We start from the raw sequence: 12,698 nt of genomic DNA, 5'->3' as shown, positions 1-12,698 counted from the left end.
GGGTGCTTTCAATAATCAGTCTGAGGGAGCCTGAGGGCTAGCAGCAGCCCTGCCTGTGGTCTTTTCATACACAGCCTCCTATTCTCACACTCCGTCCCCTGGGGGTTTTGATCTCACTCTAGACCTCGCCCTGTCTCTGGCCCCCACAAGCCTGCACACAAGCCATTCTCTGCATGACTCACTCCTACTTCCTTCAAAATGCACCCTGATCAGCCCTTCTTCTGTCTCTCTGTCCACATCAGAGCACCATATGCCTCTCCTTCCTAGCCTCATCACAGCCATGGTGTTACCTTTACTTGAATGAGGACTGGATGCATGTCTGTCTCCCACTGGATTAAGCTCTTTGAGGGCTGGGACTGTAACATTTTCTCCCTGGCACCTAGCAACTTTCCATGACTAGGAATGAAGGGACAGGAAGTTTCTCTTGGACAAATCACTATTATTCTCAGTGCACACTAAATATTACCGGAGAAATAGTCCCTGTCTTTTGTACCTTCACAGAGCTATGATGAAAGGAACAGAGGAAAAAGAAAAGTAGGAAATATCATGTGTGCCTGTCCAGATGGGAGGCAGAATGATTGTGACATGGTCCAAAAGGGCCCTTTGGCTTCCCGGCAGGAGGAACTTTGTAAGTCTTGCCACTAGCATGTGCTGGGGATCAGGAGGGAGCATGGGGGAGCCACAGGAGACTCAGAGTCCTGCAGACATGTCTGTACAGGCCCCTCTTGCTCTTTGATTCCCCAGATAACCCCAGTGGCCTTCCATGGTTATTCTGGTTTCCCAGTATGGCTTTTGCCCAGGCAAATACTATTTCTGACTGTAAAGTATAGACATAAATGTACAAATCAGCTTGGGAGTCAGTATGATCAGGGTCACCTTGGCTTAATAATGACCGGGTAAAGCAGACTTTGGAGGAGTCTAAGGCGGAATGGGAGCCTTCCTCTTTGGTCGCAGAAAGGACATCGTAACCTAACATTGAGATCTGAGCTGAATTAGGAAGACCCACAGAATTTACTGTACCCTTGTTGGTACTATCAGTGATATCCTGTGCACTTGGCACCATGGATCTAAACACTCAAATGGTCCACTCCGTTGGCAGCAGCTGACAAGTTTAAAGTATTCACAGAAGACACATCTTCTGTACCTCCATTTTTTGTTTGTTTGTTTATTAAGCTAATTGCTGTGCTCGCTTTGGCAGCACATATATTAAGCTAATTGCTTATTTTTTTCTTAGTCAACAGTCAGTTGGGTCTGGTTTAGAAGCCATATATCTCAGACTTCCCTCGGCGATGTCACTTCAAATAACAGTGTACAAGGATCTGATTAGCTTGCAACTGTTCCTTTTGAAACTTTACATTAGGGCAAATTTCTACCCTATACGATGCTGAGAGAACAGTATAATGGACCTTCATGTATACTCATCACTGCTTTCAGCAATTAGGAACCCATGGGCACTCTCGCAACACACAATGTTTTGGAACTGAGGTGGAAAGATCTTTGTTTGCAAACTGTTCTTTCTGAATCCTTTCAGCAGAGTAAATTCAACTGTTTCCCCACGGCCCAGAGAATCAGGGCATGGGCAAATGTAAATGAGCCTGGTGGCACTTAATCTTCTTTCTTACAGGGATCATCCAGCCCATTTTCCCCCCACCAACACCCAGTTTCTCCATTCCCTTCTGTTTCTCTGAGACACGGAGAAACCACGTGCATGTGTACGGAAGCAGATTAGAGAGGCAGGAACCAAAGCTTCAATTTTCTACTTCAGTTGGACTTTCTGCCTTCTCAGTGGTGTCTCCATTAGTGATTGCTCCATGGAAGGGTAGGCTGGGAAATCCCACCTGTTTAATGGTAAATCCTTACAGAAGGGAGAGGCAGCCTGCAGCTTTTGTCTGAGATCACAAGCATGAAAGTGTTCTTGGAAATAAGAGGCAAGCAAGCCCATTGCAACAGACAGAGGAGAATGTTATGGGTATGTATTCTGAAGCTGAGTGATAAGGGATAGAATTCATTTGTCCAAAAGGAAAAGAATAAGGAATGTCTAATAGTGCTGTGCAATTTGGTATTAAGGTCAAGTTCATCTTTCAGAATTGGATTTCTAAAGCAGAGCTCTCGGCCCCTACTAAGTAGATTGAGAGCTTTTGCCTTCTAAGAAAGGGACCAGGAACTTATCCAGAAATCATTATAAATCCTAATATGGGAAAAGGAGACAGAAACTACCATCCCCAGGCTGATCGTAGCAGGAAGTTTTTTTCTTTTTTTTTAAGTGTTGGGGGGTGGGGTCAAGAACAAGGCTTCATAAACGGTGTCCAAGGATTTAATGAAAGGCAATCCTTATTAGGTGAAGAATTTTGAAATTATAAATTTTATTGAGGGTTGACAGACCTCTTACAGTTCTGTACTCGGAAGCAGCACGGAACCCATCAAGGAAAGGCACAGGCCAGCACTGCAGGGGCCCTGTCTCAAGTGGAGTAGAAGGACTGGAGGGGAGGAGGGGGATTCATTCTGGGAGGACTAGGAAGGTAGGGGGAGCAGTACTCCTGCTTGTGCCCTCTGTGCCTGCGCAGTCTCTGACCTACAGCACGTGCTCAGGAAATACTTATTCAACTGAGCTGCAGGGGAGGACGGGAAGGAAACATGTAATTATCCTTTCCCTGTCCACACTCAAGGCCTCTCCCATTTTCAACACCTGAGTTTTGAAATTTGGGATCATAATGAACAGGGGAAAGGAGGTAAGTCAGGTTGAAAAGAATGTTTTGATGTGCGGGTATATTTCTGTACACTTGCTCTCTTTGTATAAAAATGAATTATTTCTGTAGTTTCGCCTTGCTGCCCCTCTAGACTCTAAAAACGATGAAAGCAGGTATCATGGAGTCGTATTCTCCACTGTGTCTCCTAGCACGGCGCCTGACAAGTTGGTAAATGCTTCATAGTCTTTGTGTAGTGGACGAAGCAAAAAAAAAAAAAAAAAAAAAAAAGTAATATTGTAGCATTGGTGTGGGAGTTGATTAATCTCAAGAACTTTTTGCTAGGTTTTGGCATAAAAAAACTGCCATTAATTCCATCTGCAAATGTTTTAATACATTCCAATCCAGAACATCCCAGAGCTCTATTTTTTTTTTTAAAGATTTTATTTATTTGACAAAGAGAGATCATAAGTGGGCAGAGAGGCAAGCAGAGGGAGAGAAAGGAGGAAGCAGGCTCCCTGCGGAGCAGTGAGCCCAATGTGGGGCTCGATCCCAGGATCCTGAGATCATGACCTGAGCTGAAGGCAGAGGCTTAACCCACTGAGCTACCCAGGTGGCCCCCAGAGCTCTCTGATCCCGTTCTTCCTTTACCAACTAGAAACTTGGGTTTTTCATTTTTGCAGCATTAAAAAGTACCAACAATTTGACTATTTTTCAATACCAGACAACTGGCAGCCATAGGCCTCAAACACATTATGGGACCACACTCATTCTGAAAAGATTAAAGTAATGCTCGTTTCAAACAGAAGTACCAGCCTTCCAGAAACGTCTTGCCATTTCAAACAACTAGAAGCATAAAGTGACACCTGGAGTTTCCACCCTCTGGTAACACCTCCCCAGGCCACATAGTAAGGAAGTACTTTAAGAATATATGGGCTCAAGAAAAGAAAAAAAAAAAAAAAAGAGCTCATTCAGGAGCTACACTATGCTGTCCTAAAGAGGAGGCCTGATCATACATGTATAAAAATAGATGAGCCTTTTAGCTGGAGATGCACTGGAGGCATTTATATGTTTGAAAATTCTGTGTGTGGTTGGTGCTTTCTGAAGCCACACCAGGAAGACTCCTGATGGCAGGGAGGAATTTGAGAATAAGAAAGGCAAATAATACAAACTGTGAGAGTCGGTGAAGGAGCTGAATTTGGTTAATTAGAAGCTTCAGAATATTTGCAACGGGACTTAACAGGATAAGTATTTTACTTCATAACAATAAAAGAGGCTACTATTTATTAGCAGCTTTTGGTCCTAATTAGCCACATGAACTCCAGCCTTCCCAACTGTGAAACTGGGAGTTTGATGGGATCAGTACTTCTTAACTTCAACCTGGGGGTGTGTATCAGAATCACTTGGGGAGTTAAGATCCTGCACTCACCCACGAAGTATCTATTTAGTATTTCTGAAGTTAACACCTGGGCATATGGGTACATTTATTTAAAAATTCTCAGTGGTTCTTTTGAACCAGGCCAGACCAGTGTTTCTTAAATTTTAATGTGCCTATGAATCATCTGAGAGTCTTGTCAGAAAGCTGACTATGATTCAGGAGGTCTGGGAGGGTGCCTGAAATTCTGCATTTCCAACAAGCTCCCACGGTGAAAGATGCTGCTGTTCTATGGCCCATATTTTAGATTTCCAGAGCTCAAATCTTTGAGCATTCTGTTAAGCACAGAAATTCCAGTCCACAACCAGAATGCATTATATACTGAGCACTTAAACTGGAGGTGTAGGTAGGTGTTGTCTTTGATTTTCACTTTGAAATAGAGGCAGAGACTTCTATTGCTTTGTATGATATAAAAAGAGTATCAAGGGGCCCCTGGCTGGCTCAGTTACTGGAGCGTGTGACTCTTTATCTCGGAGTTGTGAGTTTGAGCCCCACGCTGGGAGTAGAGATTCCTTCAAAAAAAAAAAAAAAAAAAAAAAAGAATATCTAGTGGCAAGATGTGTTAAGGATGGAGAAGGTACATCATATCTTCTTCAATCTTAGGCATTTTTCCTTTCTTGACTTAAAAAATGCGAAGCCCCTTTCAGCAAAACACACACTTCCCTGCTTCTTATTAATGCTATTCCTTTTAAGTCACCCAGTCTTTTCTGAAGTGATGCCTGAATCTCAAAAAGAAACTGAAGTCTTCAAGGGAAGCAATACAAGTGTTTTTAAGAAACAAGTTACAATTATGACAAAACCACTAAAGCATATCCATCGTCTAATATTTCTAAGAGAACACACAAGCTGTGAGAATTCCAGATATACTTGGAACCTAGGACATAATATAATAACAGCAGCTACTGTTTAAATATTATCACTTGCTGGGCCTTAATGCACTTCATATTAATTAAATCATGTAATTCCAAGTTTATGGTAGTGGGACTCCAGAGCACATGAACTTTTAAGCAAAACATAGAAAAGCAACAGCCAGAATGTTGTCAAAAAAAGGGAGTCTGTGGAATCAGCAGAGTCTTCCAGGCAGAATAAAAAAAGAATGATAGCATAACAAATGTAATAAATCGAGGATAATGATCAAAGCCATGTAAGCTTAAAATCTGCTCCATACTTATGTATGAACACTTAGAAGCCAGGAGCTAAAATCAAATTGTTTTGCTAAGTAACTGCCAGGAACTCTGTTTTTGTAACTTGTTATAAACTGATTTGCATTTAGTGATCACTAAATTATCGTGATTTTCTTGGCAACAGAACTGTGGTTCTCAACCAGGGGCGATTTTGACCTCCAAGGGATATTTGGCAACATCTGCAGGCAGTTTTTTGAGGACCTGAGTGCTACTGGCATTCAGAGGGTTGAGAGCAGGGGTGTTGCTACATATACCTACAATACACAGGACAGTCCTCTACAACGAAGAATTGTATGATCCCAATTGTCCACAGTGCTGATATTGAGAAAGCTGGCAGGGGAGTATTTCACCAAAATTCTATAAGGGCAATATGAATTAGTGAAGAGTCTGCATTATAACCTTTTCTAAATTGTATTTTTACACTACAGTAATCTTAGCCAATATGTAGCAAGTGCTGTCAGCAATGACCCAGTTAGAATCACTTGAGGAGCATGCTGTTGCTATGTACTAGAGTGCTGCTATGTGCTTCAACATAATTTGTTCCATTAGGTCAGTTAAAAGTTGCCCCTGTGATTACATTGCAGCCTTCTGTTCATCTATTTACTTTGTATTCACCTACTGAGCATCTGCTATAGAGGAGGCCTCAGGGATACAGCGAATACAAGTAACTGTATAACCACGACAGTTGATAACCACGGCAAGAAAAAGAAAAAGAAAAAGCAATCACGAACAAAACCCACAGTCTCTGGCCTCTAACCACGGCAAGAAAAAGAAAAAGCAATCACGAACAAAACCCACAGTCTCTGGCCTCAAGGAATTTATAGTCCAGGGTGGAGACAAGGAAACAGACAACTTAAAAGCCTGTGAGGTTAACTACCAGGAGATACAGGCACAGGTGTGTGGCCCAACTAACACAAGGAAGTGAGGGACAAAGGGAAAATGTTTCCAAAGAGATGGTACTAAAGCTGAATCTTGAAGGAGAAGTAGGAGTAGATAAGTTGGCTGGAACTTGGGAAGATGGAGCTGTTGGGATAAAGATGCTGTCTATTGGGCGCCTGGGTGGCTCAGTAGGTTAAGCCTCTGCCTTCGGCTCGGGTCATGGTCTTGGGGTCCTGGAACCGTATTGGGCTCTCTGCTCGGCAGAGAACCTGCTTCCTCCTCCTCCTCTCTCTGCCTGCCTCTGGCTACTTGTGATCGCTCTTATCAAATAAATAAATAAAATCTTAAAAAAAAAAAAAAGATGCTGTCTATGTTTCTCATACTAACAATGATAAATAATAATAATAATAATAAGTAAATGTGTTACTTATTATCTGGACACTATTGTAAGAACTTTGCCTGTAGTGACTCGGGTAATCCTCATAGAAGCCCTATGAGGCAGGTAATATAATTAGACTCATTTATAGATGAGGAGGCTGAGGCACAGGCACAGTTGAAGTCCAAGGTTACACAGTTGATGACCGGCAGTTGGGATTTAAAATTTACTTAATGTGGCTCTGGTGCCTGAACTCTTAACCACTGCTTTATACTCTTTGAAGAGCCAGAACATATGACAACTATCTTTAATAAGGGCTGTTAACTAAGAGACTCACTCAGAATTAATCTAAGAGGCAGAGTAGATCTACTGAGTGGAAGTCACATGCCTGGTAAATAAGGCTTTTTGGATGAAGATGGAACTTCTAACCATGGATTACAAAGCCTTGCCTGATCAGGCTCTCAGATACAGATTTACCTCTATCCTAATCCCTCTTAACCTCCATCTTGGGAAAGGCAGCCCTTTCTAGTGCTTTTGGAGGTAGATGATATCCACTTGGTCTTACTTCTTCCTTCCTGCGAGCTGGAAGAGCAGGTTTTCTGCATCCTGACCCAAGCCAGTTTGCAACACAGGAGAATTCACAGTTGAGGCTAGAGACCTCCAACAAGGCCCTGGAGGCCCCTTGTCACTACTCAGGGACAGAAGCTTTTAAGAACACACTTTGAACATTGTTCCTTCCCCAGTAAATACCCAGGCCACATTTTCACACACACTCTACCAAAATATGGGAAACTATCAGATGCTAGAGAAGATCCAGATAAACAGCCTCCAACACTGCTCTGAGCCACCCATCTGCTGACATCACCGAGAGGAGAGTTCTCTTTAGAATGAAAAATGTTCCAGAGTCAACTAAGCTCCCTAACCCCGAAGATATTTGGTTTCTTCCAGCTTTAAGAGACTAAACTTCATGACTCATAAGAAGATGACACATTATGGCACATTAGGGGCACCTGGGTGGCTCAGTCGGTTAAGCATCTACCTTCAGCTCAGGTCGTGATCCTGGGCTCCCAGCATGGAGCCCCACTGAGCGGGGAGCTTATTTCTCCCTCTCCCTCTGCTCCCTCCACCCCCCGATCATGTTCTCTTTCTCTCTCTTAAATAAATAAATAAAATCTTAAAAAAACAACAAAAAAAACCAGATGGCACATTAATTCAGAGCACAAGACTGAGCAAGTCAATTTATACTCTCTGAGCCTCAAGGATAATAATAATAGTAATAACAACAATAATAATAACTCATCTCACTGGGTTGTATGAGATAATGAAGGTAAATTATTTACCAAATACTTGGCATACAGAGCACTCAGTATGCAATAAATGTTTGCTTTTATTATTATTAGATTGTAAAGAAAAAAGTCGTTTGTAGAAAAATTACTGTGTTTGTGGGTGCAGAGAAAAGAGTTAAAGGTCATACACCAAATTTTTACTGGGGTATGAAGGAAATCCTATTTTTTTACACACACGTAGTTTTCAAATCAATTTACTGCTAGCCTGTATCTTTTCTAAGTTTTTTAAAATAATAATAAAAGTAAAGATGCTATTTTTTACTTTTACCTTCAAAAAGTTCACTGCCAGCCAACATTTCTTATTTGAAAGGAGAATGGGAAAGGCCAACTCTTTAAAACTGCCTGGAGTGAGCAGGCTATGGCACTATAATGAAGGAGCTATATTTAGTCAGGGGGCTGGACCCTGACCTTCACAGTGAAAAACGGATTCCATCAAAGCAGCAAGCCTGCCCAAGCCTGTGACTAGTCTGGGCAGTACACCTCTTTGAAAAGCAATAGTTTTGGGGCCCCTGGGTGGCTCAGTCATTAAGCGTCTGCCTTTGGCTCAGGTCATGGGCATGGGGTCCTAAGATGGAGCCCTGCATCGGGCTATGGGCTCAGTGGGAAGCCTGCTCCTTCTCCCTTTCCCACTCCCCCTGCTTGTATTCCCTCTCACACTGTGTCCCTCTTTGTCAAATAAAATAAAATCTTAAAAAAAAAAAGAAAGAAAGGAAAGCAATACTTTTCTCTGAACATTTGACTAGTATGTGTCAAACCTTGTCTAATATCTAAGTTTCGAGGGTTACCGCAAAGAAAAAAAAAAAAAGGCCTCATATCTAGATCACCAGATAGTATGTCTGGCTTGTTTGTTTACTAAGAGGGAGAAAAGAAAAAGAAAGCAAACCAACAGATGTAATCAACAGATGCAATCCTATATACTATTTATTTTGTTTCAACAAAATCTTTTCATGTTCTCGGAAATGAGCTTCAAGCATAAGGATAGGGGAAAGGTTTAGGAAGTAGCCGCCCCCGGCCTTAGCCCTGTTCTACCCCAATTAATTTTAACTTGGCAGCCACTCTAATTCAGAGTCGGCTCAGAGCCTATGCCTTCCACACACCAAGTCATTCTTAGAGATTGTGATTCCTTAGGCAACACAGAATGAGGATCTGTGCAACTGTCCACTGAATCCCACAAACGAGGGTTCTCTTCTGCATGGGGACAACTACTCGGAACCAGGTCTGGAAGTTGTGAACTCTCTCCACCGTGCTGTTCCTCAACGACTGCAACGTGCCCTTGGGTTAGAAGTCATGTCTGATCGATCTTGGTGTTGTCTTGAGCTTGTCACCAAGAAGTGACTCAATAATAAATAAGCCAAAGATCAGCAAACCAATCTAAGAAACACCCTATTTGGCCTTTCCAACACCCTCCAAGTTGCAGATTCCTCCTCTTTCTCCCAGGCCAACTCTCCCTCTGTATTGGCAAGCAAGTTCCTTTATAAAATCTGAGGTTGGCTTTTTCTTTAAAGATGCATAGAATGGGGCACCTGGGTGGCTCAGTGCGTTAAGCCTTTGCCTTCCGGTGGGGTCATGATCCCAGGGTCCTGGGATGGAGCCCCACATCGAGCCCCACATCCGGCTCTCTGCTCGGCGGGGAGCCTGCTTCCTCCTCTCTCTCTGCCTGCCTCTCTGCCTACTTGTGATCTCTGTCAAATAAATAAAGTCTTTTAAAAAATGCATAGAATCAGCAAGATCTAGAATACCGCCATCCTGCAAAAGTCAGAAAAGCATTTCTTAAAGGGTAAACTACAAGAAAAGGTAGTTTCTAGAAGAACAGGTGTGTGTGCGGGAAGCGGGTGGAACTGTATTTGACAACACTTATTTTTAAGATCTGCTATTGAGAAGGTCTTTAATACGATGAGACCACGGGCTAGAAGGGAAGGAGAGAAAGTAGCCACGCCTGACAAGTCCTGGATGAAAACACAAGAGAACCCCGTTCCTAGAGTCAGGGCAGCCTTCACCCCACGCCCGGAGCTGCGCCACCAGGAAACACCCACCCTCTTGCTCCAAGCTCATCTTCCTCACCCAGTGAGACGGGCACTAGGCGGAGAAACCGACAAAGCGTGTCGCCTCCTGGGTGCCCTTTTTACACGAAAAGCCCTAGAATGCAGAGTTCGGATCCACACCCAGTCGCCCCAGTCTCCCAGGGCGGCGCCCGTTCCCACCAGCCCCAAGATAGGGTTACACCGCTTCCCTGGTTCTTATTTTTAAAAGACTGGGGCGCTGCAAATATCTACAACAAGGGCCTAATCAGGGTACAGAAGGGGGAAAAAAAGGATTTTTTTTTTTTTTTGGTTCGAAGCTGGCAAAATTTCCTCACCCCTAGCAATCCCTTTACGTCTCCGCCCGGGGCACGGGAAGGAAAAGGGGACATCAAGATTGCTGCGGCCTCGCCCTGACAAGTTTCCACTGGCTTGACCGCTTGCACTTGCCAGGGCGGAGGCTGGGCGTGGAGAGCGTTTCCACACCCCGGGATCCTGTACCCCCGGAGCCCCACGGTGCCGCCTTCGATCAGTGCCCCGGAGGGGGACCCTACTTACCCCACAACGGAAATCATCATGGCAGCCACCACCAGGTAGTTGGTCTGATAATAGAGCAGGTTGCTCACCACGCGGTTGTTCCATTTGGAAATGTCCCTGAAGTCCGGCCGTGCGAAGCGGTCAGAGCCAGGGAAGAAATCGTCCCAGGCGCGGAGCGGGGCGAAATTCACGTCCATGTCTACTCTTCCAGCTTCTTGTTCTTCCCTTCTGGAATCTGGCGGCGGCGGCGGCGCCAACCGATCAGCTGAGCTGGGTTAAAGATGACAGCGGCTGAGGCTCAGCCGGCTCTGCGGTTGGTGAGCAGCAGAGCGAAGGAAATTGGGAGCGGGCGGGCGTTTTTCTCTTCTTTACTTCTTGATTGGCTCTAAGAGGTTGGCTACGAAAAGTGGGGCCTCGCGACAGAGCAAGGAGCAGAGTGCAAAACGGAGATGAAACTGACACAAAGAAACCAGAGGAAATCCCCAGTGTGAAACGAGATGGCAATGCCCTCTCTGACAGTGCGAATACACACCACCTCCTTTAAAATACCCCCTTTTGGGTGTTCAACATAAGAATGTGTTCTGGGCTTCAGGGAAATTTTTTTTTGCAGCTGTTCAGATGCCAATCTAAGTGAAATGGAACGGAAGGCAACTACAGCGTTCCTGGAAGATGAGCTGGTTTTGAAAACTAAGTAGTTACTAACCTCTGCACATCTGAATGCAATTCTCATGTTTGCTCCTTCACTATGAGTCACTATGAGTGAAATCAGATTGGCAAAACGGGAAAGAAGAACGTGTAACAGAAGGCCTGGCTTGTTATTTCACCTCTCTCTCTCTTTTTTCTCCATCTCTGTCTTCTCCAGACAAATTATTGAACTACTGTGCTATTCTGATGCAGTGGGCACTCTGGGTACATCAACCTTGAGCTGGGATGTTGTTCACCTTAGAAAGCAAGCAATGGTTTGCAGTGACCAATAGTGTAGAGTAATTGCTTAGAGTTAGATATTACTGCTATTATTATTAATAATAGTACAGACTATGATTCATCTATATGGTATTAATATTAGTGTGTTAACCTGATTTGTTTTCTGTGGTTTATAATGAACGTCCACTGACTTTTCTCTATCTTGTAATTTTATTGTGGTGATTGTCTCCGAGTGGACTTCATAGGGGACAAAAAGGTAGAAGATTTGAGTATGATGCCACAAATATTTTGAATCCTTTCACTGCTCTGTGAAAACACTCTGGGGGATTAAAAAAACAAAAGGTGAAAAGAGTGCAACCTTGCCCTGCCTTCAAGGATCTTGCAATGCAGTGCAAAGACTAACTTAAATATATTGCACTAAGAGGAGTGCTGAGTAGAGATGTCCCAGAACTTAGTACTCAGTTACAGGAAGTTAGAGGGTGTGGAAGAATCTCCTGGGGCATAGAATTTCAAGAAGCCACACTGTGGGCAAGCTGAGAAGATGATTTTGGTCATGACCAGCATACCAGCATACCAGTGCCAGTAGGACCCCACACCTGTTGGAGATCTCAGTGAGCTGTGACCAAGAACCTTCTAATTACTCAAGACTGCATGACTGTAAACTGTCAGATGTCTGTTAGTAATAATATGATTCCTCATTGATCATAGGCAATTGATATCCAGTAAACATTTGTTCCGTGAATTTTTTTTGTTGTTTTGTTTACAGGTACCTGGCTAGCTCAGTTCGTAGAGCATGTGACTCTTAATCTCAGGGTCTCTAGTTCAAGTCCCATGTTGGGAATGGAGCCCGCTTAAAAAAAAAAAAAGAAAGAAAGAAAGAAAAGAAAAAAGAATGAATTTGTTTAAACCTCCAAGGAGGTTTAAAAATAAAGAAACGAAAAAAGCCAGGTATAACTTGTATTTAGCATGATTTCCTTCTCCCTCTCTTACAAAATACTAACCAGACTTCTCTTTCTGGCTGCATATGACTCCCCCCACCCACTACACATTTCTTTGTCAAAATCATTTTAAATAAAAATGGACACATCTGGAATCCTTACTTGATTTCAGGTACTCTTTGAAATGCTGTTAGTAGCGGTACTTTGTTACTATTCATTTAGAGGGTCAGATTCAGTGTAGAGGCTTTCCTGTGGCTCTTATATCCATGCCTGTGCTTCTAGATGGACCCATCCTGAATATTTATCTGTCTGTATACAAACCATAGTGGATGGTCTAATAGTTTATGATATATTCCCTTTGAAATGAAATAAATCAG

The 12,698-nt window shown here is 43.3% G+C and overlaps 1 protein-coding gene, 1 long non-coding RNA gene and 1 pseudogene across 2 annotated transcripts in view; 1 reads left to right on the top strand and 2 right to left on the bottom strand.

Annotated features, from left to right (window-relative positions):
- LOC131826023 (large ribosomal subunit protein uL6-like) overlaps positions 1-9,649 on the bottom strand; it is a 15,101-nt pseudogene extending 5,452 nt beyond the window's left edge.
- ARL6IP5 (ADP ribosylation factor like GTPase 6 interacting protein 5) overlaps positions 1-10,767 on the bottom strand; it is a 20,541-nt gene extending 9,774 nt beyond the window's left edge. The window contains exon 1 of the mRNA XM_059161474.1: positions 10,481-10,767. Within this exon, the coding sequence (XP_059017457.1) occupies positions 10,481-10,656 (176 nt within the window). The 5' untranslated portion in view covers positions 10,657-10,767. The remainder of the gene's footprint in view (positions 1-10,480) is intronic.
- Positions 10,667-12,506, top strand: LOC131824117 (uncharacterized). Its single transcript, XR_009350754.1, has 2 exons — positions 10,667-10,776; positions 11,070-12,506. It is a non-coding gene; the product is annotated as an uncharacterized LOC131824117 (long non-coding RNA).
- Positions 12,507-12,698: the final 192 nt, after the last annotated feature.

This window comes from Mustela lutreola, chromosome 2, assembly GCF_030435805.1.
Source record: "Mustela lutreola isolate mMusLut2 chromosome 2, mMusLut2.pri, whole genome shotgun sequence".
Classification (NCBI taxonomy): Eukaryota; Metazoa; Chordata; class Mammalia; order Carnivora; family Mustelidae; genus Mustela; species Mustela lutreola.
The sequence above is the reverse complement of the archived record's forward strand: the minus strand, read 5'-3'. Positions and strand labels throughout refer to the sequence as shown.